Source organism: Trichosurus vulpecula, chromosome 6 (assembly GCF_011100635.1).
Source record: "Trichosurus vulpecula isolate mTriVul1 chromosome 6, mTriVul1.pri, whole genome shotgun sequence".
NCBI lineage: Eukaryota > Metazoa > Chordata > Mammalia > Diprotodontia > Phalangeridae > Trichosurus > Trichosurus vulpecula.
The window spans coordinates 226,490,011-226,516,118 of NC_050578.1; the positions used below are offsets into that span (position 1 = coordinate 226,490,011).

Sequence of the window (26,108 nt, forward strand, 5' to 3'; positions counted from 1 at the left end):
AGAGGATAAAATAGAAATGGAAAGAATCCACTAATTACTTCCTGAAAGAGATACCAAAATAAAAACTCCCACTAATATTATAGCCAAATTCCAGAGCTCCCAGGTCAAAGAGCAAATACTTTAAGCAGCCATAAAGAAACAATTCAAATATCGTGAAGCCAGATCAGGACAACACAAGATTTAACAGCTTTCACATTAAAGAAGCAGAGGGTTTAGAGTGTGATATTCTAGGAGACAAAGTAGATAGGATTACAACCAAAATTACCCAGGAAAACTGAGTGTAACCCAGAGGTGGGCTGGCCTCAAGGTCACATGTGGCCTTCTAGGTCCTTGGGTGCAACTTTTTGACTGAGTCCAAGTTTTACAGAAAAAAATCCTTTCATTAAGGGGATTTGTTCTGTGAAGTTTGGATTCAGTCAAAGGGCCTAACTTGAGGACCTAGAGGGCCACCTTGAGGCCACTCCAACTCTGGTGTAATCCTTTGAGGGAAAAATGGATATTTAATGAAATAGAAGACTTTTGGGCATTGCTGATGAAAACACCAGAGGTGAATAGAAAATCTGACATTCAATCACAAGACTCAAGAGAAGCATAAAAAGGCAAGCATGAAAGAGTATTCATAAGGGCTTCAAAGTTAAACTGTTTACATTCCTATGGAAGATGATCCATGTAATTCCTAGGAACTTTATCATTATTAGGACAATTAAAATGAGTTTACATAGACAGAGGGCACAAGTATGAGTTGACTATGTTGGAATAATCTCCTCCCAAAAAATGAAGGGTTAAGAAAGAGAGATGTACTGAGAGAAGGGGGAAGGGAGGGATAGAATGGGGAAATTTTTCTCACATAAAAGCAACACACAAGGAAAAGCTTTTACAACGGAGAGGAAAATAGGGGTTGGTGGGCAATGCTTGACCTTCAGTTTCTTCAGAATTGGTTTAAAGAGGGAAGTATGTATATGTATACACACATATATATGTATGTACATATACACATGTATATGTACATACATACATATACACACACATAAAATATATATACACATTTATATGTATATAATATGTATATATCTAAATACGTTGTCTGTATGTGTATATACGTATGTGTGTGTGTGTGTGTGTGTGTGTGTGTGTGTGTATACACCTAAAAGGAAAAATGGAAATTGTTAAAGCCCATAGGTGATGTTTGTGAACTGGTCTGGCCATTCTGGAAAGCAATTTGGAACCATCCCCTAAAAGGTCACTAAGATTCAAATACCCCATCACTAGACCTATAAGCTAAAGATATCAAATCAAAAGGAAAAGGACTCATACATTCAAAAATATTTATACTGGCCATTTTTGTTGCAGCAAAGAACTAGAAACTAAAGGGATATTTTACCAAGGGCAGGATTGCTAATCAAATTGTGGAACAGGAATAATAATGGAATATTCTTATATCATAAGAAGTAGTGAAAGGGGTATTTTCAGAGAAACCTGGGAAGACTTATATGGACTCATGCAGAGTGAAATGAACAGAAGCAGGAGAACAGTTTCTACAACCACTATATTGTAAAGAAAAACAACTTTGAAAGGCTTAAGAAATCAGATCCCTTCAATGACCAGCCAGGACTCCAGAAGACTGATGATAGAATGTGCTACTCTCCTCCTGGCAAAAAGATGATTGACTCAAGATGCCAAATAAGAAATACATTTTCAGCCAAGGCCAATTTGGGAATTTATTTTGGTTAACTATATATACTTGCTACAAACTTTTCTTTTTCCCAATTTGGGGTTGAATGGGAGGGAAAGTGGGGCTAAATATAGGATAGCCTCACCAAAAAGAGAGACAGAGAGAGAGAGAGAGAGAGAGAAGAGGGTATTTGAAATAATTTTTTATCTCATGACTCATTCCATTGGTCATAATTCTTCTCCACAACTTGACTAGTGTATAAATTAATTCAATGCGAAGTTATTCGTGGTAGTTATATGAGATTCCATGCCATCTTGGGGAGGGAGGGGAGAAAATCTGGAACTCAAAATTATATAGAACCATCTGTTGTAAACTAAAAATAAAAATAAATATTAAAAAAAATAAAAACAAAGAAACTGAAAAAAATTTTAAAAAATGCTAGTCAAAAAAAAAAAAAGAAATATTTTTTTAAATGACAGAAGAGAACAGAAAAGAAAACCAGAAAGAATCACAGACAAGTAGGATAGCTTTGGATATTACATGATGAATTTATTATATCTTTAAAAAGAAAAACAGGTTGTATACAATAAAGATCCACATTATCATTAAAATCCTCTTTTTCTGTTCTACTTAACATATATGGAAATGCCCATTTTATTTGATTTTTGCTTAGTACAGAATTTTTAAAACAAAAATTTTTTAATGTATATGGACCTCTCCAAGTATGAGGGTAGAGGAAGACAGGAGCCAGGTCCTCCATGAGAAAGGAAGGAGGTTGACCTGGAGCTGGTGAATTCACTTTGGCTCCATTCGCCTCAGTTTACTCATTCGTAAACCAGAATTTAGTCAGAGATCACATATTTAAAGCTGGAAGGGACTACAGAGGCCATACAGTCTAGTCCCCTCCATTTGTTGCTCAGAAAAGTGAGGTTGTGGGAGGTATGGCTTTCCTAAGTTGGAAGAGCAGGGGTTGGGTTCCAAGTCCCCCTCACTCTTTAGCTGTTTTGTTAAGAGCTTGCCCACCACTTGCTGGGTGGGATGGTTTGAAGATGCAGAGGGAGGGTCTAGGAGAAGTGAGGAGACAAGGAGGAAGTTGACTCTTCCTCCCTCAAGCTGTAGAAGACCAAGAGTAACGGAGGGAAACGTCCAGGAATCTGGAGAGAATCCTTTGGGTTTTCTCCCTCTCCCTTTAACTGTTCCCTTTCTGCCTCTCTTTCTTTTTCTCCCTCCCCATCATCTCAACCTTGAAATATCAGTCTTCTGTCAGGTTCTCTTTTCTCCTTTCTCCATAATCTCTCCCTTAGTGATGTTATTCGCTCCCACAGCTTGATCCATATGGCCCTTGGGCATAACTCCCAAAGTCCGTATCTCAGCCAGCACTAGAAGGGACCAGGGAGACTTTCGCAGACCAGCAGCATCCTCTGAACAATGGCCCCATTGTCTGTTCTACCAGCTTGAGGCTTACCTTTTCTGGCCTCCCATTGTTGGATGCTGGCTGACGCAGGCTTGTCTTATCTCTGCAACTGTATTGTGCAGGCTTGTCTTATCTCTGCAACTGTATTGTTCTTTTGGAGTTTCATAATATCGCCCATCTGGTGTTGGAACAGGCCTAGGGGTGATTTAGTCCAACCTCTCCCCTCCTCTCCAATTTTACAGGTGAGGAAACTGAGTCTCAATGAGGTTAAGTGACTTTACTCCTTCCCCTACTGTGCTAGATCCACATAGGTGACTTAGTCCTGGCTCCCCACTTCCTCCACCCCCTACCCCAGCCTTGCCTCTTTCAGCTTAGACAAACAAATAGGTATCTATGTTCCGGCACCCACAAGGCCCCATCTCCCCACCCTCTACTTGTGCCACTTATGTTCTATGAGGACAGCTTTTACGATGACTTTTGTAACCTCAGCTCCTGGCATACCTCATACATCATGCTTTTCGTATAGTGTACTTAAATGCTCACCAAAGCGAATCGAATTGAGGAGAAGAAAGCTCTTCCAAAATCTGGCTGCATTTTGCTTTCTCCAGGTGTACTTCCTTGTCATCTCACTAGGAATGCTCATCTTCCAGTTCACCAAACTCAACATCGCATCTGCTTACGTGCCTCTGCTCATACTCTTCCCATGCCTGAAATGCATTTCTCTCTTCTATATGCTTCACCTGGACATGCTCCAGCTTGTCAACTTCCTTCCTAAAATGTGGTCCCCAAGAGTTAACATAAAGGTCCGGATATGGTCTGGCCAGAATAGGTTGCATAGAAGAGAAGGGGAAAGGAATGAGTCATCTATTAAGTGCGACATCTACTATGCGACAGATACTACGCTAAGCACTTTACAAATATTATCTCAATTCACCCCTGGGAGGCAGGTGCCTTATTCTCCTCTTTTTACAGTTGAAGAAATTGAGGCAGATAGAAGTTAAGTGACTGGCCCAGGGTCACACAGCTAGTAAGCATCTGAGTCTGGATTTGAACTCAGATCTTCCTGACTACAGGCCCAATGCTTTCTACCCACTGTGCCACCTAGCTGCCTACTTTCACAGGGTTTTTTTTAAACATTCCTCAGTTGATGGGCACCCATTAGGTTTCCAGCTTTGTTACCTCACAGAGTAGTTGCTGTCAATATTGGTCAACAAACATTTATTAAGATCCTCCTACGTGCTAAACACTGCGTACTGGGGTACAAATATGAAAAAGAAAGACAGTCCCTTCCCTGAAGGTGCTTACAGTCTAATGGATGAAGGCAGCACATGAAAGAAAGCTGAAAAGTAGGAGGGAGTGAGGTACTCAGGAGATGTCTGTCCTGTCCCCCCTCCTTGGATGGAGGAGTTAAATGGCTCCACCCTCCAATCAGAGGGGCAGAGGGTGATTGGCTGTTCCAAGACGTTGAGATTTTCCAATATTGAGTTTACTAGGGGAGATATTTGAAATGTCCAATAGACTTCTGGCGACCTAAGACTGGGGGTCAGAAGAGAGGTTAGGGCTGGACAAATAAATCTGAGAATTATTTGCCGAGGGATAATCATCGTTGAAACCGTGGTAGCTAAGACTTCTGTACCTCTGAGAGGAAGTTGAGAGTTAACTATGTTGGGTCACTTTGCCATATAGAAAGGGAACTAGCTTTAATTCAATATTTATTGAGAGACAGCTTTGTGCAATGGGTTTAACCAGGGTTGGGAGGAATGCAAAGATGACTTGGATCTGGTAGCACTTTTCTTACAACCTCTGGAGGTTGCTTTTGTTGTTCAGTCACTTTCCAGTCATGTTCCACTCTTCAAGACTCCATTTGATGTTTTCTTGGCAGAGATGCTGGAGTGTTTTATCATTTCCTTCTCTAGTGCATTAAAGCAAACAGAGGTTATATGACTATGAGGTGTATGGGGTGTCCAGGGAGGACTAGCATCTCCGGTGTAAGGGCTTCCCAGCAATGCTCATCCATCTTTGGAGAACACCTTTCAGCCACACCCTGGTAAAACCATCTCAGCAAACGAGCTAAACCAGGTTGAGGGTAAAAAACAGGCCTCAAACCTGTGGGTGACTTAGGGGGATGTCTATCCCACGCATGTGAAGACTTCCCCTGGCAGAATGGATAGATGAGAACAATTTGTTCAAACAGCCATGAAGGTGGCTGAAGCAGGCATCGTAGAGTGCTTAGAGCAGGGATGGGGAACCTGCGGCCTCGAGGCCACATGTGGCCTTCTAGGTCCTTGGGTGCAGCCTTTTGACCGAGTCCAAGTTTTACAAAACAAATCCTTTTATTAAGGGAGTTTGTTCTATGAAGTTTGGATTCAGTCAAAGGTCCACACTTGAGGACCTAGAGGGCCACATATGGCCTCAAGGCTGCAGGTTCTCCACCCCTGGCTTAGCGCTTGGTCAGACATCAAAGATTCCAAGGTCATCCACTGCATCCCCAAACCAAGGCCAGTTTTCCTGACTTTTGGCTTTTCACTGGATTTTGATGACTCAGGAAAAGAGAGTGAGGCTAACAACCCTGTGCAACTCTGCTTTGTCACTTAAATCCAATGCACCTGAGAGTCAAGAAATCACCCTGTGATGTCACTGGTCCTCTTCCAAAATGAAGGAACAACAGCAACAGCTATTAGAAATCAGAGCAGAGCATTTTCTTCTCTAGTTCATTTTACAGATGAGGAAACTGAGGCAAACAGGGTTAAGTGACTTGCCCAGGGTCACATAGATAGTAAGTATCTGAGGCCAGATTTGAACTCAGGTCTCCCCAACTCCAGGCCTGGCACTCTGTCTACTGGGCCACCTAGTCCTTGAATATTAGTGCAACGCAATCATATTTAATCTTACAGGCAACAGGAAGCCATTGTTTGTTTTCTTTTTTTTATAATTTTTTGCCAATTACATGTAAAAACAAATTGTAACATTGTTAAAAAAAAATTTGAGTTCCAAATTCTCTCCCTCCTATTCCTTTCCCCTCCCTGAGATGGCAAAGCAATTTGATATAGGTCATACATTGTAATCATGCAAAATATATTTCCATATTAGTCACACTGTTTGCTTTCAGTTGGAGTGACACCATCAGAGTTGTGCATTAAGATGATTGGTCTGGTGAGGTGTATAAGATGTGTAATGGGTATAATGGTTTGGAAGAGAGGAGAGAGTGCAGGAAGGGAGGGAGAGAACTTGGAACTCGAAATAAAAAAAAAAAGTTAAAATTGTTTTTACATGTAATTAGGGGAAATGAAATACTAAATAAATAATTTTTTAAACTAATGGCTTGGAAAGAAGATGTAAGTCAGAGAGAGTGTCAGATGGTATTTCCAAGAGTCCAGATGGAGGATTTGAACCAATGAGAGTTTGAACTGTGGCGGTAGAAGTGGGGATGTAAGGAAGGTATGGGAGTAAGAGGCTTTGGGGCTACAGAATCAACAGGACCTAGTGAATGGTGTTTTTAAAATTGATTTTGATGTGGAGAAAGAGGGATAGAAAAGTTAAAGATTAGTCAGTATTGGACTTCTCTTCCTCATAAGCTACTTTCTCACCCTGGAGAAGCCTCCACTTTGAGGCTCACTCTACTGAAGGATGAGTTCTTAGGCTGGACCACCACGAAGGGTCCTAACCATCATCCCTACACTCCTGGCTTGACTCACTCTATGAACTTCCACCACTTCACCAGACTCCCAGACCAAGTATCTAACCTTTTTCCCCACCTCATCATTCCTACCGTTTTTCTGCTCTCCTGGAACCTGGAAAGTTTTTTCCCCTTTTCCTTTGTTCCTGGAAGTTTGTAAGCTGTCTCTCCTCATTACATTTACATTGTCTAAGGTAGAGATTATCTTGTGCTTACCAGGGTGCCTGGCACATAGTAAGTGGAAATAAATGATCATAACCGTTCAATAGTTCTTTAGCTACGACTTTCAAGGATTCTTCTTTCAACCTAGTGCAAAGGTGGAACTCAAGAGATACTTGTATTGATTGAATTACCGGATTTCTTCCTTCTCTTAATCTGATCATTACCCTATTCTGGTCAAGGCATAGAGAAATTGAGTATTGCTCCTAGGCAAATTAGTCAGGAGGCCTTGTCTAGTCACTTCCCGGACAAACTTGAGACCTGAGAAAGTCCTTAGGTTAAAAAGGCCAAGGCCTCCCACTGCACTGCTGCCAGAGCCAGTCATATTGAATTATGTCTTATCACTGGACTCTGATGACTCTGGAGGAGAGAGAATGAGGCTGATGAATTTACACAGCTCTGCCTCACTTAAACTCGATTCACTCTCCAGTCAAGATATCACCCTCCTGACGTCATTGGTCCTCTTTGAGAATCAAGGACAAACAACATATCATCTATGTACCTAGTTAAAGTTATAGGGATGAATGAGATTTCCAGGGGAGAGAGAGCAGAAAGAGAAGAGGGCCAAAGACAGAGTTTTAGTGGATCCCTGCATTTAGTGGGTGAGAGGAGGAACAAAAGCTACCAAAGAAGGCAGAGCAGAGATAGAAGAAAAAACAGCAGAGTGTTGTTTTCATGAAGCCTTCTCCAGCCCATCTTCCACTCAGCTATCAAGCTGATCTTCCTAAGGCACATCTGCCCATGTTACCTCCTGCCCTCCCCATTCAATAAGCTCCAGTTGCTTCCTATCACCTCCTCCAAGATTAAATATAAAATCCCTTGTTTGACATTCAAAAGCCCTTAATAATCTTAGCTCTCCAGTCATCTTACACTTTGTGCACGCCCATTATGTACTCTTCCATCCAGCGACACTGGCCTCTTTGCTGTTCCTCACACAAGACAGTCCATCTCCCAACTCTGGTCTCCCATCTCAGCAAATCTCCCTCCTCATCTCAGTCTCTTGACTCCTCTGGTTTTCTTCAAGCTCCAACTAAAATTCCACCTTGGGCAAGAAGCCCTTCTTCATTCCCCCTTAAAGCCAGGGCCTTCCCTCTATTGTTTATCTCCAATCTTTACAATCTATATCTCGTTAGTATACAGTTTTTTGTGTGTTATCTCTTCCATTAGACCTTGAGCTCCTTAAGGGCAGGGTTTTTTTTTCTTTTTCTTTCTTTCCTTTTCTCTCCTTTCCTGTCTTGTCCTCTCCTCTCCTCTTCTCTTCTTTTCATATCCCCAACACTTAGCACAGTGCCAGGCACATAACAGGAACTTAATAAATGTTCACTGATTGACTGAAGCCAAAAGAAAGGAGGCTATTAAGATGAACAATGTCAAATGATGCAGAAGGTCAAAAAAAGGGCGGTGTTTGAAGGGTATTTACGACCCTGGAAAGACCTTAGAGACCTTAGTTTCAGCAGAGTAGTTAAGGACACGGCAAACTTGCAAGAGAAGGTGAAGAAAGTTGGTTATGAGAAGTAGTTGCATCAAGAGAAGACTAATCTTTCTTAAAGTCTGGTGGTGAAGAGGAAGAGGGAGATAGGCAGGGAGCCAGGCAAGGATTTTTTGTTTCCTTATTTTAGATAAAGGGAACCCTTAAATTAAAGTTTAAGGAGCCTGAGGGGAGGGAGAGATTGAAGATTCCTTAAAAGAAAGGGAAGACTGATAGAGGCAAAGTCTGGGAGGAGGCGGGAAGGCTCAAAGGGACAAGAGGAGGCTGATTTCATTTGACTCCAGGACCCACCACAGTCACTCAAATCCATTTGGAAAAGAAAGTATTTCTCTATGGAAAATGTCTTTTCCTGTCACTCACTGAAGACCTAGAAGGGGAATCCACTTTTAAATGGCTCCTGTTACTCTGTTGTGGTCAAAAGGTCATGCATATCTAGATATAGGCTAATGATAGAAGCAGTGGGAGGGCCACCCTGAAGACTCTCCCTGGGCAACTGATCAATGCAAATATACCCTTGCAAGTGTTGGATGGTTTTTATTTATGGGTCTTGGGGCTATTTCCTTTATGTTATGAGCATCAGGGCAGGAATGATGTTCAAATTCCAGAAGGGCAAAGATATTACTAGTTTAAGCTTAATGCCGCTCTTTTGTATGGTTTGGTTGTGGCTGGGGGAAAGTTTGAATGGTGTGAGACGGACTGTAGAGGGGGATTTCTGTACTGGACAGGAGGTTAAACTATTTGATCTATGAGGTCTTGCTTGCTCTGAGATTCTAGGATCCTATGAGGATGGAAATGGCCCTTCCCCATCCCACTGCCTTTCGGATGACTCAGTGAAGGAACAAGTGTTCCACATACTTTCCTGAAGTCCTTTTATAATCATGCTGGAAGCAACTGTGTTATTCTTTCCTTTCGTAAGTTCCTTCCAGAAACCCTGAGGGTCTTTCCTTCCCAGACTGGTTTCTTTTTTTTTTTTTTTGACTAGGTAAAAGAGGCCCTTCTCTGCCTCATTTCTTACCTAGCCTTAGTCACTGAATGGGCCTTACCTCAACCAGACTGAGACCTGGGAAAGACCTTAGCTAGAAAAGGCCAAGGCCTCCTACTACATCCAGGGCCATCTCCAGTTGTCCTGATCCATGTTTTGCAACTGGGACCAGATGGCTCTGGAGGAGAGTGAGGCTGGTGACTTTATACATACAGCCCTGCCTCACTTCTATTCACTTGCAAGTCGCAGCATCACCCTGCTGATGTCAAGAGGACCAAAGTAGGACAAACAATGACAACCCCACAGGAACTAGTACAGACCTACCCTGATGAATATAAGCAACTGAATTCACATTTGGTCCCTGCTAAGAGGAACGGGGTCTGGCTAATCATTTGGGTCACCTTCTGGGTTTGGTAGGGCAAGAGTAGCACCATTTCCACAAAATACATCAGACTAGCTCCCATAGGATTTCATAGGCTAATAACAGCTTTTTGTCGTTTCGCTCTGGTCGTTTCGGCTGTGTCTGACTCTACGTGACCCTTTTTGGGGTTTTCTTGGCAAAGATACTAGAGTGGTTTGCCATTTTCTTCTCCAGCTCACTTGACAGATGAGGAAACTGAGGCAAACAGGGTAAAAATGATTTGCCCAGAGTCACACACTAGTGAGTGTCTGAGGCTGCATTTGAACTTAGGTTTTACTCCAGACCCAGTGCTCTAACCACTGAGCCACCTAGCTGCCCTACTAACAGGTACCATTTATATCGCACCTACTGTGTGTTAGGCACTCTACAAATATTATCTTATTTGATCCTCACAACAAACCTGGGAGATAATTGCTATGAAGAAACTGAGGCAAGCAGATGTTAAATGACTTGCCCAAGGTCACACAGCATCAAGGTGTATCTGTGGGCCAGATTTGGACCCAGGACTTCCTGATTCCACAATCCCACCCAGCTAGACCGAGGTCATCTAGTCCAATTCCCTTTAACAGAGGAGGAAACAGAGTCTCAGAGAAGTAGTTACTCACTTGGATAACAAGACACAGATGGTTCCCTGTCAATCACTCCATAAGTGAACAAGCATTTATGATGATACGTTCTTGGGACTATCTAGGTGCCAGGGATACAGGAACAAGAAGCTGAAACAGTCTCTGCTTTTGAGGAGTTTATAATCTAAGAAGGGAAGACAACGTACATCAAAGGTCATTGGCAGAGGCTGGATTGCAGCAGGGCCAGAACCGAGCTGGGCTCCTTGGCTATTCCTGAATGACGGAAGGAAAAGCACAACCTCTGTCCTGGTTGGCCAGAGCATGTGGACCTTGAGGGAATCATTCTGACCGGGCAAATGCTGATGTGGAGAAATTCTCATGGTAGAACCCCACTAAGTGCTTCGGGTTTTAATATTTTAAGGGTCACCCTCCTGGGAGGGCATAATAGGAGTTCTAAGTTACTGTTTTGTATTCAAGCCTTTGGGAACAGGTGTTTGTCTTTTATGCTTTAAACATTTCTTCTGTATGGAAGAAATAAATAGCTGTTCTGAAATACCTGATCGACTTTGTGAATGGAGTAGTTTTCTATTCCCTGCTTTCTGTGAAAACTGGAGACGTGAGCCCAACTTGAGCTTGAAGTGATTTTTCCCCAGGGGTTCCAGAGTGGGAGTTTAAAGAGCTAGAAAATTTGAGAAAAAAGAGCTTTACCCTTCCCTTTGTAGGGCAGTCTCTCTCAGGACTGAACTGGGTGCTCCCACAGGAGTTTAGAGTTGGGACCCTTTTAGAGAGAGAAGGCAAATATTTTACAGATCCCAGGGGCCCAGCAGTGGGTCTGTGGTGTTAAATGGATGCAATTTGAGGAGGAAGGTACTAGCTGCTGGAGGGATCAGGAAAGATAAGGAATTTGAAGGAAAGCAAGGAGGGAGAAAGAGCCAGGAAAAAAGGGGAGAAATGCCCCCCAATTTTCGATTATTTTTTTCCTAAGGGAGTTTCATATCTCTAGGGCTTCTCTCACCTAAGTCCAAAGAGATTAGTTCTTCCTAACACATATGTAGCCTACCACCTAGCTGCCCCATGACAAATCATTTTTATTCTTCAGAGCACATAATCCCACTTCTTCCGTCTTTCTGTCTTCCTTATTTCTGAGAGCCAGCACTTTCCTCCTGGTCACCCAGGTTCACACTTCCTCCCCTTCTCTACTTCACTCTTTGTAGTAATCGGTTTGTACATTAACATGTCAATTGTTCCCCTCATATCACCCCCACCCTCCTCTTTCCCACTTACATAGATAGCCACTGAGCCAGCTCAGGCCCTCATCACCATTTGCAATAGCAGAAGAATTAGGAAATTCTTCCTTCTCCAATCCACCCTTCATATAGCTGCCGAACTGATTTCCCTCAAGCACAGGTCCCTCTACTGCTCAGTAAGCTCCTGTGGCTAACTCTTGTTTCTAAGATCGAACTCATTTGTTTGATCTTTAAAGCCCTTCGCAATCTAGTCTTAGCCTACATTTCCAGGCTTATTTTACACTCTTCACCTTTAAATATTCTATATTGTAGCCTGTCAGCCTGCCCCATACATATTCTATTGTCTTTCACCAAGCTATTCCCTAGGCTTTCGGTCTTATCTCTATCTCTTAGAATTCTTAGCTTCTTCCAAAGTTCATCTCAAATTCTAAGCTCCTTCAGGAAAACTATCACTATTCCCAACCCCCCACTTCAGTAATACACCCCTCCCCCATCAGACATGTGTGTATATACACATATATGTATATATACATAGAGATACAGATATATCGATAGATATAGATATATATCTACATGCAGATATATATCTATATTTTTTTTGTATTGAATTTTCTATTTACATCGTGTTTCTCCTCAAAGGAACGCGAGCTTCCTGAGAGTGCCATTTTCAGTCATCCTGATCTATCTCTGGCCACTGGATCCAGATGGCACTAGAGGAAAGAGTGAGGCTGGTGACTCTGCACAGCTCTCCCTCACTTCAATCCAATTGACTTGCAAGTCCTGGCATCACCTTCCTGATGTCCTGGTCCTCTTTGAGAATGAAGGACAGAGGCACCGGCCCTGGAGTCAGGAGGACCTGAATTCAAATCCAACCCCAGACACTTGACACACTGTGTGACCTTGGGCAAGTCACTTAACCTCAATTGCCCTGCCTTCCCCCTTCCAAAAAAAAAAAAAGAGAATGAAGGACAAAACGGATAAAGTTTTGCTTTGTCTTTGTTTTCCCAACCCAGAGGGAGACAGAGAAGTAAAACAAAATGGTTATTGATAGAAGCTACCCTTGTGATATTTCACTCAGATATTTCAATGTCAAGTTAACAAGCACTCCATGGAGATGGGATCCTGTTTACAGTTATTTCCTTCACTTGAGCAAGTCAGCATTTTTTTCCCTACCTTTTCATTTTGTAATATTTTCATCTATATTTTTCCCAAACAGCTTCCACAGAGAATCTACACAAGGAGCTTACAGGCCTTTCTATTACTGAGCTGCTCTTAAAGATGGGTTATTATAGGGAACCCAGCAATGGTGAGTACCGGTCTCCTTCTACCGGGAGGCGAATTATTTTTTTTCCTATATGAACAAAAGTTAAATGTCTCTTTAAAAAGTTTTGCTTGGCTGTCTGAAATTTCAAACTATACCAGGGCTTATGAGCCCTGATTTTCTTTAAAAAAAAATGTCACATTTACTTCTGGTGGAGAATAGACCTTTCTGGCCTATTTAATAGGGGAACTCTGTAGCAAGATAATAGCAAAATTCTCATAGTGTGGTCCGTCTTTGTGGCTTGAACTAGGATGGTGGTTGTGTAAATGGACAGGAGGTAAAACTGAGAAGACTTGAAAGCTGATTGGATGTGAGGGGCTGGAGGTGGGGGAGGGGATGGAGAGGAGGATATTAGTTCTCTAAGGAAATAAAGACAGCAAGAGAGGAGGGGAAAAAGGATAAATGAGATCTAATTTGGACACCTTGAGTTTGAGATGTCAATAGGACATCCAGTTGGAGATGATAAACAACAAAACCTAAGAAGCTGGGTAGTAAGTATTGTCTCTACATAATAAGAGCATTATCCTTTTTTGGGGGGGGGGGGGCGGAAGGAAGGGCAATTGGGATCGAGTGACTTGCCCAAGGTCACACAGTTAGTAAGTGTGTCAAGTGTCTGAGGCTGCATTTGAACTCAGGTCCTCCTTACCCCAGGGCAGGTGCTCAACTCACTGCGCCACCTAGCTGCCGCAATAATATATCTATATCTGTCAATGTAAAGATAATAGTAATAACATTGATGGAGTGGTTTAAGATTTGCAAACTACTTTATGAATATTATTTCATTTGATGATTACAACCACCTTGGGAGGTCGAGGCTACTATAATTCCCAAATTACAGATGAGGAAACTGAGGCAGACACTTGCCCGGGGTTCAGACTGCTACAGTCTGAGGCTACATTTGAACTCGGGTCGAAGTATAGGTCCAGTACTCTCTCCACGAGAATCAAGGTGTCTTTGAACAGCCTATTATGTGCCGAAGGAAAAAGTGGGAGAGCGCGTGCCCTCCCCCACTAGATTCCACGCAGCCCTTCTCTCTCCGAGACTGAGCGCCCGCCTACCCTGGGGCAGGGCGGTGCTCCCAAGCCACGTGGGTCGTCGCCCGGGGGAGCTGGGGGACTACAGCTCCCAGGGCGCCCCGCGCGGGCGCGCCGAGCGGAAGTGGCCCGCGCGCCTCCCGCCTCCCCGCCTCGGAGAAGAGGCTCTATCCGGGGCCTTGGCGCTTCTCTTTCCTTTCGCGCCGGTTGCCGCTGCGGAGCGCGGCGGGTCCATGTGCGCAGCAAGCGGCGCTACTCGCGGCCCAGCACGACCCCGAGCGCTCCCCCTGCCCCCGGCTCGCCGGCCATGGACCCCAACACGATCATCGAGGCCCTGCGGGGCACCATGGACCCAGCCCTGCGGGAGGCCGCCGAGCGCCAGCTCAATGAGGTACGGAGCGGGCGGCCCCGCGGGGCCGGGCGGGGAGTCGGGCTGTGGGCTGCGGCCGAGGCCCCTCCGGGGAGGGCCGAGGGGGCGCCGCCGGCCCGTGGCTGCGGCCGCAGGTGGCGGGGGTGGGGGGGAGGGGCGCCGAGGCCGGCGCGGACCAGAGAGGAGACGCCTGGGCCCGGGCCGGGCCTGGGGCCTGAGGAGGCGGCGGCGGGGAGGCGGTGGCGGGGAGGGCTCCCCCTGAGGCGGGGCCGCTTGGGCCGCCCGGACACATGGCTCGGACACTCCGAGGTCGGCCCGGGCGGGGCCTCTCAGTCCCCGACTCCTCCTGCCCCCCCCCCACCCCGGGGGTCCGGGGCCACGTTGGAACACTAGTCCAGCGACGTCTCCGGGGAAGGGGCCGGGCCGGGGCGGAGCAGGGGTACATCCCGCCCTGCCCCTGCCGGGGGGCTGCATCCCTGCCTGGGATGCTGGGTGGGGATGGAAAGCGGGGCCAGGCGCAGCCGGCAGGCTGCAACTCTACAGGTGTGCATTCTGTTGCTTCTGGACGGACCCGATGACCTCTGACCGGCCCTGCCCCGAACAGCTTCACCGTCTTAGGATCCCAACGTGCTGGGTTGGGGGGACCTGGGCTCCGGTCAGTAGCCCCACCGCTGATTGGCTTCGTGACCTTGGGCAGTGATTCTGTCTGTTTCCCCCATCGGTAGAATGGGAGTGATTCCTGCTCTACCAGATCTACAGGGTTGCTAGGGTCAAAGGGCTTTGAAAGGCACTGCATTGGGTTTGTTGCCTCATAGTCCCATCTCTCTTTTTAAATGAATTAACACCTGGGAATCATGTTGATGACATTCAGTAATACCTTTATGTAGCACTAACGGGACCACGTCCGTGTGGCCAATCTTGTGAATTTTGATGCAGCTGCTCTCACGTTGTCTTCCTGTTATTAAACTTCTGAACATTCATAAACCAGCATTCCTTAAACATAGGGCACTGTGTGTGATGCGTGTTTACTGTATTCGAAGAGTTTTGTTTTGTTCTCTTTCACTGTTTCTCTTTCAAAGGAATACTACCTTAGGTAGAATTCTTTATTTCAATGATTGTGTGGCCTCTGGTGAATCATTTGTACTGACTCATCGGTGAGTACTGGATGTTGAGTTTGAGATGACTGTAGGACATCCAGTTGTAGATGCCCGATAGGCAGCTGACAACAAACCTAGAAGGTAGGTGGCACAAGTATTACCCTTACATGATAGTAGGATTTTTGATATCTGTCAGTGTTAATATGGGTCAGAGCATCATTGAATCTCCTATTACACCCTGAAGAAGACAGCAGCACTTCACATTTCCTTCCTTCAACCCCATCTTTTTCTGAGGCACCTGCCAACTCTAGAGGAAGCTGAGAGACTTATTGCATTGTGATATACTAGATACCATAGAGAGCATTAGAGATTTTTGACCTCAAGAAGCTTCGTCTTTCAAGCAAAGCATTTTAGTTTGCAGTGCTGAAGTAGTTTCTATTTTAATATTAGATCCTGATGTTCATTTTCCAACCTTGTTAACTCGTGTGTAAGTTAGTTTGAATTAAATTGAATGCTGTCATACAAAGGCTCAGGATTGCTTCTTCGTATTCTGAATACCTCAAAGTCACCTTGGGCAAGGAAAGCTGTGAGATGGAAGGAATTTTCTGTTCTGAATATGATTATTAATTGGTTTTCACTTTGTGATATACAAATGTTGGGGTTAGTATGTTTCTTTTTCTACATCCCTTTAGAGTACTATAAAACTTTAAAGAGCTGATTTTTGTCCTTTAAAAAACTCTTTGGCTCATTATACTGTAATGGTTAAAAATCCTGTGGATTTACCAATTTAATGAGAAGAAGGGGAAAAGGTAGACTAGATAGATAGCTAATACAGTCTATCAAATTTAATTTATTTATCATAGAGATACTGAGACCCTTAATCACCCAACAAACATTAATTTCCCTCTTTGTCAGGCACTAAGCTGTGCACTAGGCACAACAGGACAAGCAAAACGGCCCTTGTTTTCCATATGTATTCTCTTTGGGGAGACAACAAGCATAGAGAGCTGTACGGGAAGGGAATAGCAATTGGGGAAGAACAGGGAAAGGCAACATGTAGAAGGTGGTGCTTGAACAAATTTTGGAGGAAACCACAGATTTGAAGAGACAGATGAGAACATTCTAGGCTTGGGGGACAGCTCATATGCAGGTGTTTGGAGATAGCAAATGGAGTGTCCTGTGTGGAGAACTGTAAGAAGGCAGGTATGGCTGGATCTCAAAGACTGTGAATGGGGCTGGAGAGGTGGCTGCAGCCAGCCTGTGAGGTAGACACTGAACAAGAAGAAAGGGCAAAGCCCACTGAGGGCTGGATTGGAAGTCCTGTGACCTAGTTCAGATCCTCTTTCAGATCACTTTGCTGTCCTCAGTTTCCTTATGTGTACAATAAGGGGGGTGAACTAGATGGTCTTTGGAGATCTCTTCCAACTGCCTACTGAGGGTCTGGCACTGAATTCAGGGTTTGGGGATATTGCAACACAAATGGAAGTCTCTTAAGCTCCTCCTGGAGCTAACATTTCTGTTGAACTCATAAATATTCAGTAAGTTCCATTCACTTTTAGTTTGCACAAAACTCAGTCCTAGGAACTGCTGGCCAAACAAAGATAACTAACTGTGCTTATGTCTAGTAATGCTAACAGTTGACATTTACATGATACTTCGCATTTTGTAAAGATTTTTTTCAAATGATCCTGTGAATTGGAGGCAGACTGAGAGGGATCTTGGGGAGGCAAGTATAAAATTGGCTATAAAATGAGGAAGACTGAGGCTCAGAGAAGAGACTGACTAGGATCATAGAACTAAGACCCTGGTCTTTTTTTAAGTCTAGTCAGCTTTCCATTGTAATATGCTGCCTCTCAGTGGCTTTTGAATATTTTGAACACTGCTGAATCCTCATCTTTGTCAAAGAATTTTTGGCAACCTGCCTAGATTTTGTGACCCAGTTGACATTTAAGGTTTGCATCTTTTTGAGAGTTTATGCCAATTTACTCTTTGTTTTTTCCACCTGGAAAACTGGTAGAATGTGTTTTCTTGTCTGTCAGAGCTTATCTACTCTACCAGTCCTACTCCTCTGCTTTTTAACCTTTTCTAGGCAGCTTCCCATGATTTTGGTTAATTAGTTCATGAACTGGAAAGATAATGATTTAGGAAACACTTAGATAAATCTTTATAGAGGCTTAAATATAGTAGGAATGAGGAAGTGAAATTTTGTTTTGGACAAATCCTGTTTTGGGAAAGAAGGATAGAAACTGTCAACTGTAGCATAGTGTTACATTCTATTGATGTCATTTTTCATTAATTTTGTTAAAAGAAAAATGCAATTGCTGTATGGCATTTTCTCTACAGGATAAAGCTATACTTAGTCATTGTCTGTGCCTATACTAAAATATTTTTAAAACCACTTTTATGATCATATATGTATTGGTGATGGAAGAGAACAGGACTATAAAGCAGCAGTGGTTTGATGGAAAGAACACCAAATAGGAAGCTGGTACACATAGGTTTCCACTAATCTTAGCCCAGCCTAGTGCCTTGCATGTAGTAAGCACTTAATATTTTTTCGGATTGAATTTTTAACTTGGTGATCTTTAAAATCTGACCCCAAACTCCTTGTTTTCTGATACCTCATCTCCCATCTCCATGCTTTGACTAGCTTTCTCCCATGCCAGTCTCACCTCGCCTCTCCCTTTTAAAATCCCTTGTTTCCTTCAAAATTCAGCTGAAGGGATACCTATTACATGGAGCTTTACCTAATCTAGCCCCTCTGGTTACCCTTCTTTAAATATCTTGTATTTCTTTTCTGTGTGTGTATTTATATATATATATATATATCACATGATAAAATGTAAGTTTCTTTCTATCCCCCGCATCTACAAAATACCTGGCCAATAGTAGTTCTTAATAGAGATTGGTTGTCTGTGATTCTACAAGAGGATGAAATAACTTTTGCATTCTTCCGAGTTAGTTGAAGGTTAAATTAAACAAATTTTGATTTATTTAAATACCATCTCTATGGAAGGCACTGGGCTGCTTATAAGGCCAAGCCTTCATTGAACTTACCTGAAGGAATGAATGAAAGGCATTTGTTAAGCATTTACTATAAATTTCAAAATATCTTCATTTCACAGGTTAAGTATAAAGAATAGATTTTGTTGTTGCTTAATTGTTTTTAGTTGTGTATGACTCTTCATGACCCCATTTGGAGTTTTCTTGGCAGAGACACTGGAGTGATTTGCCATTTCCTTCTCTAGCTCATTTTACAGATGAAGAAACTGAGGCAAACAGGGTTGAGTGACTTGCCCTGGCTCACACAGCTAGTAAGTGGCTGGGGCCACATTTGAATCAGGAAGATGAGTCTTCCTGATTCCAGGCCTGGTGCTCTATCCACTGCAACACCTTGCTGATTTTGTAAGCTCCTTTAAGGTTCAGGAACTTTTTTATTTTTGTGTCCCCTGTGCCTAGCACATTTCCCCACATATCATTGTGGCACTTAGTGGTTGAATATGCTACACTGTGCTAGTGTGTTCAAGTAGAAAGTGCTGGATTTGGTGCCCTAGAATTTGAGCTTAAATTCTGGCTTTGATGCTTAGGGACCTTTGTGACCTTGGGCAAGTCACTTAGTCTCTGGGCTTCAGTTTCCCTATGTGTAAAATAAGAGGTCTGGACCAGTTCCGAGAATTCTAGCTCTGAATCCTATGATCCTTTGAAAGACTAACTTACAGATGACTGGTGCATCATTTTAATGTCTTTATGAATGTGCATATGGTTTTTCTTTATAAAGATCGAATGGTAACATAACTTGAATGGTAGCATATAGAATAGTTTCTATATTCATTCCTTTTGTGTTGTTTTTCTGTTGTTGAGTTATATCTGACTCTATAACCCTGTGGACCATGCTTTTTTCTTGGTAAAGATATTGGAGTGGTTTGCCATTTCCTTCTCTAGTGGATTAAGGCAAGAATTTAAATGACTTGCCCAGGGTCACACAGCTAGTGAATGTCTGTCTGAGGCCAGATCTGAACTCAGGTCTTCCTGACTCCAGGCCCAGAGTTCTATCCACTGAACCATCTAGATGCCCACCTTTATATTTACAGGTCCCTATTAATAAACGCTACACAAAGAACAGCTTTCTTTAGGTGGGAGTGATAAAAAGGGTGGAGGGAGAAGAGGTTTACTGTCAACTTTTTAATTCAGCCAGGTATAGGAGATACAAAGATAAAAAGTAAATATTCCCTGCCCTTGAAGAGCTGCCCAGTCTATTATTTACTTTTAGAAGAATAAGGAGGGTTAATCTGTGAAGTGACAATATTTTGCAATTTATTGTTATCCCACGTGCAGATGAAATCACCGTTTAACGTGATTAGAAAGTAGGTGAGCAGGATGGGAATTTTATTCCTGCAGATTCTTATTTGAAGATATTGAAAAGCTGACTTAGCATGACTGATACTTTTTTCCTCCTTTAATGGTAATATTATGATGAGAGACAAATGCAGTTATATTGTAGTAAATACTGGACACAGAAGAAAAGCCCTGCTAGGCTGCGTTTATCAGCTCTGTGACCACACACGTCATTTAACTTCTGTGTACTTTTTCCTTTATTCCTCACACTGATGAAATCACAGATCAAAAAAAAATGGGGCCAGTAATTGCATGATACCTATGCCACAGGGCTCTTAGGTGAGTGAGGAGGGCTTTATTGACATGAACTATTAGGTATACTTGCTAAGGGCAAGGCACTGTCTGAATTTGAATACAGAGTTGAAGAAATTAATTTCTTCAGGGGATGGATAAAAAATTACTGACATTTTAAAATAACATTCTTTGATCTCATTTGAACCTTACAACAATTTTATGAGGTGTATTTACTACTGGTCTTAATATCTCCACTTTACAGAGGACGAAACTGAGGTTCAGAGATTGTGAGTAATTGTCTTCCTATAACTAGTATCAAAGGTGGTGCTTGGATCCAGCCCGCCAGCCAGTCCTAACTGCTCTGGACCTCTTTGCAAATGTTTACAATCTAATAGGAAACCTAATCCTTATAGAAATGGATATAAAGCAGAACCTGTTGGATTTTTGTCTTTATCTCAAGTTCCTACTGCACACTGCATTAAGAGACTGTTGTTGATTGATTGATCGATCAGTGTAATAAAATTGAATATGATTAGTGCCCAAGAGTGTGTGGTACCGACATAATGCTGTAAGAGACCTCAGGAGAAAATAGTCTTGGGGCTGGACTTGGAATGATGGTCAAGACTTCAGCTAGGTGAGGTGGAGATGATGGGAGTACCAGGCATAGGGCACAGCTTGACTTGAGCACATGCTTGTAAGAGGAAAAGTTGCAGGAGTCAGTTTGGTAAGATCATTGAATCTGCCAAGAAGAAATAGTTTCAATCACTTTTCACCGATAAATAATTTGGTTTAGCAAGCTTTTTTCACAGTAGTAGAAAACAGTTTGAAAAGGAAATGTGGAAAGCATCACCTAATTTTCCATTGTAGTGCTCCCCCCTCCCTCAGAGAGACATTTCTTAAAATAAGAAAAAAAAGTTCAGCAAAACTAGTGGGAAAAGTGATATATGCAGTATTCTACACCCATGGTATCCTGTCTCTTACCTCTGCAAATAAATATATAGGGGTTGGGGTGCAGTTTAATTTTAAAGTTTTTTTTAAACATCACTTTATCCAGTGTATGCCATAAACTTAGTTTTTAAAAAAAATTGTGTAAATGTTTGTTTCAATTGAGCTATTTAGGCAGCTGTCATATTTAATAATGGCTCTAATACTCAAACAAGGTTAAAGTGACAAGTTTGATCTTTTGAGGGCTGGTTTTTCATAGCACAGAATACTTAAATTGCAACAGACGACATTCCTAACCCAAGCCAGCTATCTCACAAAAGTGTTCTTGGTCACAAAGGGAGCTAGACAAGGTTAACTGTGTATTGAAGGGGAGGAAGGTAGGTGAAAACTCAACACCATTCTTGGGAAAATTCCATATGTCTGTCTGTAGACAGTTGGGGTATGGGTTAGGAAGAGAGCATATTATCATTAAGAAAAGGGAAACCAGATTTTAAGCAGGATTTGGAGTTCTGAAGTGTTTTAAAAAACAAAAGTATAAAGGTGCCCACATCTTAAGAGACTCACCTGATAGGAAAGCTTAGGAATGCAGTCATTTAATCAAACTGCCATCCTAGCGATTTTGTGTGGCACATGTTAAATTCATTGTACTAGATACCTTGAAACTTAGCTTGACATTCCAGGCTTTTTTTACCCTGCCCTTTTTACTGTCTACTTTTATTTACCAATAAATAGGTAAAGAAAAATTTCCTAACCTTTCTTACCTTAACTTTCCTTACCTTTCTTATCTTATGAGGCAGCCTGTTCTACTCTGAATAGTTCTGGTGGTTGTTTTTATTATCATTACTAATGCTCTTATTGTACTTCTGAATTCAATTTTTTTTTTGGAGGGGGGAAGGCAGTGCAGTTGGGGTTAAGTGACTTGCCTAAGGTCCCACAGCTAGTCATTTAGTCAAGTCACATTTAGTCAAGTTTCTGAGGCCAGATTTGAACTCAGGTCCTCCTGACTCCAGGGCCAGTGCTCTACTCACTGCACCATCTAGCTGCCCCATGGTTTCAGTTTTTAAAAACCCTATGTGTAAGACTTTTTTCACTTATCCTTATTAATGTAGTGTTGTTTGTGTAGGCCCAGTGGTCTAGCTTGGTGATCTATGTTTGCTGTCACCCTGCTTTTCTTTCCAGCTTTGTGTTATCTGGACATTTTTAAGCAATTGATAAAAATGCTAAACAGCACAGGGCCAAACAAAGATTCCTGGGACATTACACTTGAGATCTATCCATCCATAACCAGGAGGCAGCTGAATTTGTGGTGATAGGGGCCTGGATTCAACAGCCCAGGTCTTCCAAGCATCCACTTGCGTGCTGTTGGATAAGTTCTGGCTCTCAGGTTTTCTCATTTGTAAAATAAGGGGCTTGTGCCAGATGACTTTTGGAGTTCAGCTATTTATTTGGTTCCACATCCATGTAATTTACATTATAGAGGCAGTTAGATTGCATAGTGCATTGGATGGAGCACTGAAGGAATCCGGAAGACCTCAATTCTAACCCTGTCTCAGATGCTTGTAAGTGGTGTAGTGGGTTGGTCCCTAATCCTTCAGTTTCCCTGCGTAAAATGGGGATAATAATCTCATTGGACAAGGAACAAATTTAGGTAAATGATGTCTTAATAAAACATTTGATCCCTGGTTGGAAAAACCTACCCTGATCCATTGTTAAAAAATTAAGTATGTTTAGTATGGCATGTTTTCTTTTCAGTGAAGCTAGCAGAATGTTTGGTAAGTACTTAATTTGAGTCCTTATTGATTGATTTCATTGTTTTAAAACTTGAGGTGGTCTAGTTTATGCTCAATTTGTCACCCAGTCCCTTTAGCAAAAAGCTAGTATGCATTATGTGGGATTTCAAGCTGTAAGGGAATCCTTGGATCATCTTTTCCATCTCCCACATTTTACAGGGAGGGAACTAGGACCAGAAAGGAGCAGGGACTTGCATGAAATTAATGGCAGAGCTAGAATTGGAACTCCAAAGTTGTCTAACTGAAGTGTTATTAAACACTGAAAAATCTGCTGTAATTAAGAAACCTAGGAACCTATATACAATCACCCTCTTCCTGCCATTTTCTTCAGTTAATGTATTAAAAGAGAATGATACTCCCTCCCCCCAAAAAAGTAAACCAAAGAAGATAAAGTGATATTTTTAAGTGGAACTCATGGATATGATTATGACCTTGCATAAAAATTATATCATAAACTTCTTAGCCAAGCTTTGTTTTGAATTAAACTTTTAATCTACACCCACCCCACCCCAGGCAGCATTTGGGTAGTTTCACTTTGTGGTGCTACATATTTGTTAAGTGGTGTGATTTCTTTTGAAATAGACCCTTTTTCTGTTAGAAAAGCTAGCATACCATGCATACAATAAAATGTTTTTGAAGGTAGAGTATATTTTATAAGCTATAATAGTTTATATTCTTAGAAGAAAACATTCCTAATGTTGGAATATAGCATAGTGGATACTACTGATTTTGATAGATAAGGAAAGTCCTTGAATTCTTTGGCTGTTAAACAGTAAGGTCATCCAGTGACACAGCATGTTTAGGAGACTGCTTTGAGAAAGCTTTGCTTAAATATCAGATTAATAATATGTTCTAGAAAAGGAGGTGTTCCCAGCTTCTTCTGTTCCCTCCCACCCCCACCCCCACCCCATGGCAACAGGATTTGGTGGTAGAGTCTCAGTTCTAACTTTGTAGTTAACTGAGGGCTAACGTGGATTAACCTCCCTATCACGTGTTAGCTACGAGAATAAAATGAGATCAGATGTGAAAATCTTTTGACAGAAAGTGCTGTGTAAATCTAAGGTCCTAATATTACAGTTCTCCCTTTCTAGTATGAGTTATGATTTTCCTTTGAAGGCTATGGTAACTAAAAGGCATTAATTTTTTCAGAGTTTTGAATTAAATTTTAGCATAAAAAACTACTGCCTAAATAATTGACAAGAAACTCTGAATGGCTTGTACTTGATAAGAGAGTATTATGAAACAAAGAAATTCTGGTAAAACATTAAGTAAAGCTTTGTCCTTAGCATCTTGCTATATATCCAGGGTTTTGTCATTGCCCTAAAGTAAATAAATGGCTTGCTGAGTGTTTGGAGTTCTCCAGGCTCTCTTGGCTTTTGAGGAGGGAGAAATCCTGAGATTAGAAATAGTGATCTTTGAGAACAAGCTTCAAGATGGCTAAGTCAGTTTCTTCTCTCCCTCTAGTGCTTCATAGGATCATAGATTTAGAGCTGAAAGGGGCCTTAGATGCCATCAAACCCAGTTCTCCTACTATTTTACTTTTTTTGTGTGTGGGGAGAATTCTCCTATTTTACAAATGAGAAAACAGACTCAGATTGCCTAAGTGATTTCCCAATGTCACACAAGTAGTGTTTGTGGCAGAATTTGAACCCAGGCCTTCCTGACTCCCAAGTTCAGTGCTTTATTCATTATGCTGCTTCATCTGGGCCATTTACCTCAAGCTGTTCAGTTCAGTTGAACAAATTCCTTATGTCCCTAGCAAACCTACTGCTTTCCCATTTTTCCTCCCCTAGCTGAAACCTAAGGTGTCGTTGAACAAAACTGGAAAATGATGGCTGTGTCCACTACACATTTGTTATTTATCAGCTAATACTACAGCACAGCAATCCTTTTATTACTCCCTGGTTCTCTATTCAATTCCCCACTGTGGCTGTTGAAACCTTTTATTTCTTGAAATGTCTCACACCACACTACCCCTTCCTAGCCCACCCCCAACTAAAGACCTCACCGTATTCTTTTTTTTTTTTTTGAGAGGGGAAGGTCAGGCAATTGGGATTAAGTGACTTGCCCAAGGTCACACAGCTAGTGTGTCAAGTGTGAGAATTCAAATTTGAATTCAGGCCCTCCTGACTCCAGGGCCAGTGCTCTACTCACTGCGCCACCTGGCTGCCCCTCTCACCTTATTCTTTACTGAGAAAATGGAGGCTTTTCACTGGGAGTTTCCTCTCTCCTCCCCCACCTTTTTTCTTTTTACCTTTTAACTCTTTGTGATTTGTGATCATTCCCTGATTTTTCCTTCCTTTACTCCAGTCTCAGATAGAGAGGTAGCCCTTATTAAGCCAAAGCCTTCAATTTACACGTCTTTGATCCCATCCCTTGCTCTTGTGTTCTCCAGCGGATTTCCCCCATTATCATTTTATCAATCCTTTTTAATCATCTGATCTTTTGTGGACTGGTTTCTTCCCTCATAACTACAAAAGGGTCCCATTCTCTTACATCATGAATAAACTCTCCTTAGACCCTGTTTTTAACCCCAAATTATTGTCTCACCTCACTTTCTTTTTCTTTCCTTTTTTTTTTGGCAAATTTTAAAATTTCAACCTTAAAATACAAAATGAGAAAAGGGAGTAAAAAACATTTCCGTGTAAACAGCAGACCAGTGAAGATTCACTATAAAACAATAAACTTCCATTTCAGGAAAACCTACATAACACCTCATTTATTTATTTATTTATTCATATATTTATTTATTGGAGGGGGAGGGCTGGGCAATTGGGGTTAAGTGACTTGCCCAAGGTCACACATCTAGTTAAGTTGGTCAAATGTCTGAGGCCATATTTGAACTCAGGTCCTCCTGACTCCAGGGTTGGTGCTCTATTCACGGTGCCACCTAGCTGCCCTGAAAACCTATATAATAAGTACTATATTGTTTTCAAAGCTGCCCAGCTTGTTTTTGCTGCCTTGTTGATTTTCTTTTGTTCTCTGCTGTGTACTTTTTACTTTAGCTTTTCCTCTCCCTGCCCCAACCCATCCTGAAGAAGGCTACAACTAAGTGTGGATATATATGCAGATGCATAGATCTATAAACATACACATACACACTCATACACTTAAGACAGTAATATGCTTATTTCCCTCTTTCATCTTTTTTCCCTGAAAGTGGATAGTATCTTCCTTCCTAAGTCCAAGTCTTTGAGTGTTTTTCTGAATCAACCAGCTCATTTCCTAATTCCAAC

At 42.2% G+C, this 26,108-nt stretch overlaps 1 protein-coding gene across 2 annotated transcripts in view; it reads left to right on the forward strand.

Moving 5' to 3' along the window:
* Positions 1-14,150: 14,150 nt before the first annotated feature.
* IPO7 (importin 7) overlaps positions 14,151-26,108 on the forward strand; it is a 53,498-nt gene continuing 41,540 nt past the window's right edge. Inside the window, exon 1 of one of the 2 annotated variants that reach the window (XM_036762352.1) lies at positions 14,151-14,432. In XM_036762352.1, coding sequence (XP_036618247.1) covers positions 14,349-14,432 — 84 coding nt within the window. In that variant the 5' untranslated portion in view covers positions 14,151-14,348. The remainder of the gene's footprint in view (positions 14,433-26,108) is intronic. The other variant, XM_036762353.1, reaches the window with a different exon arrangement.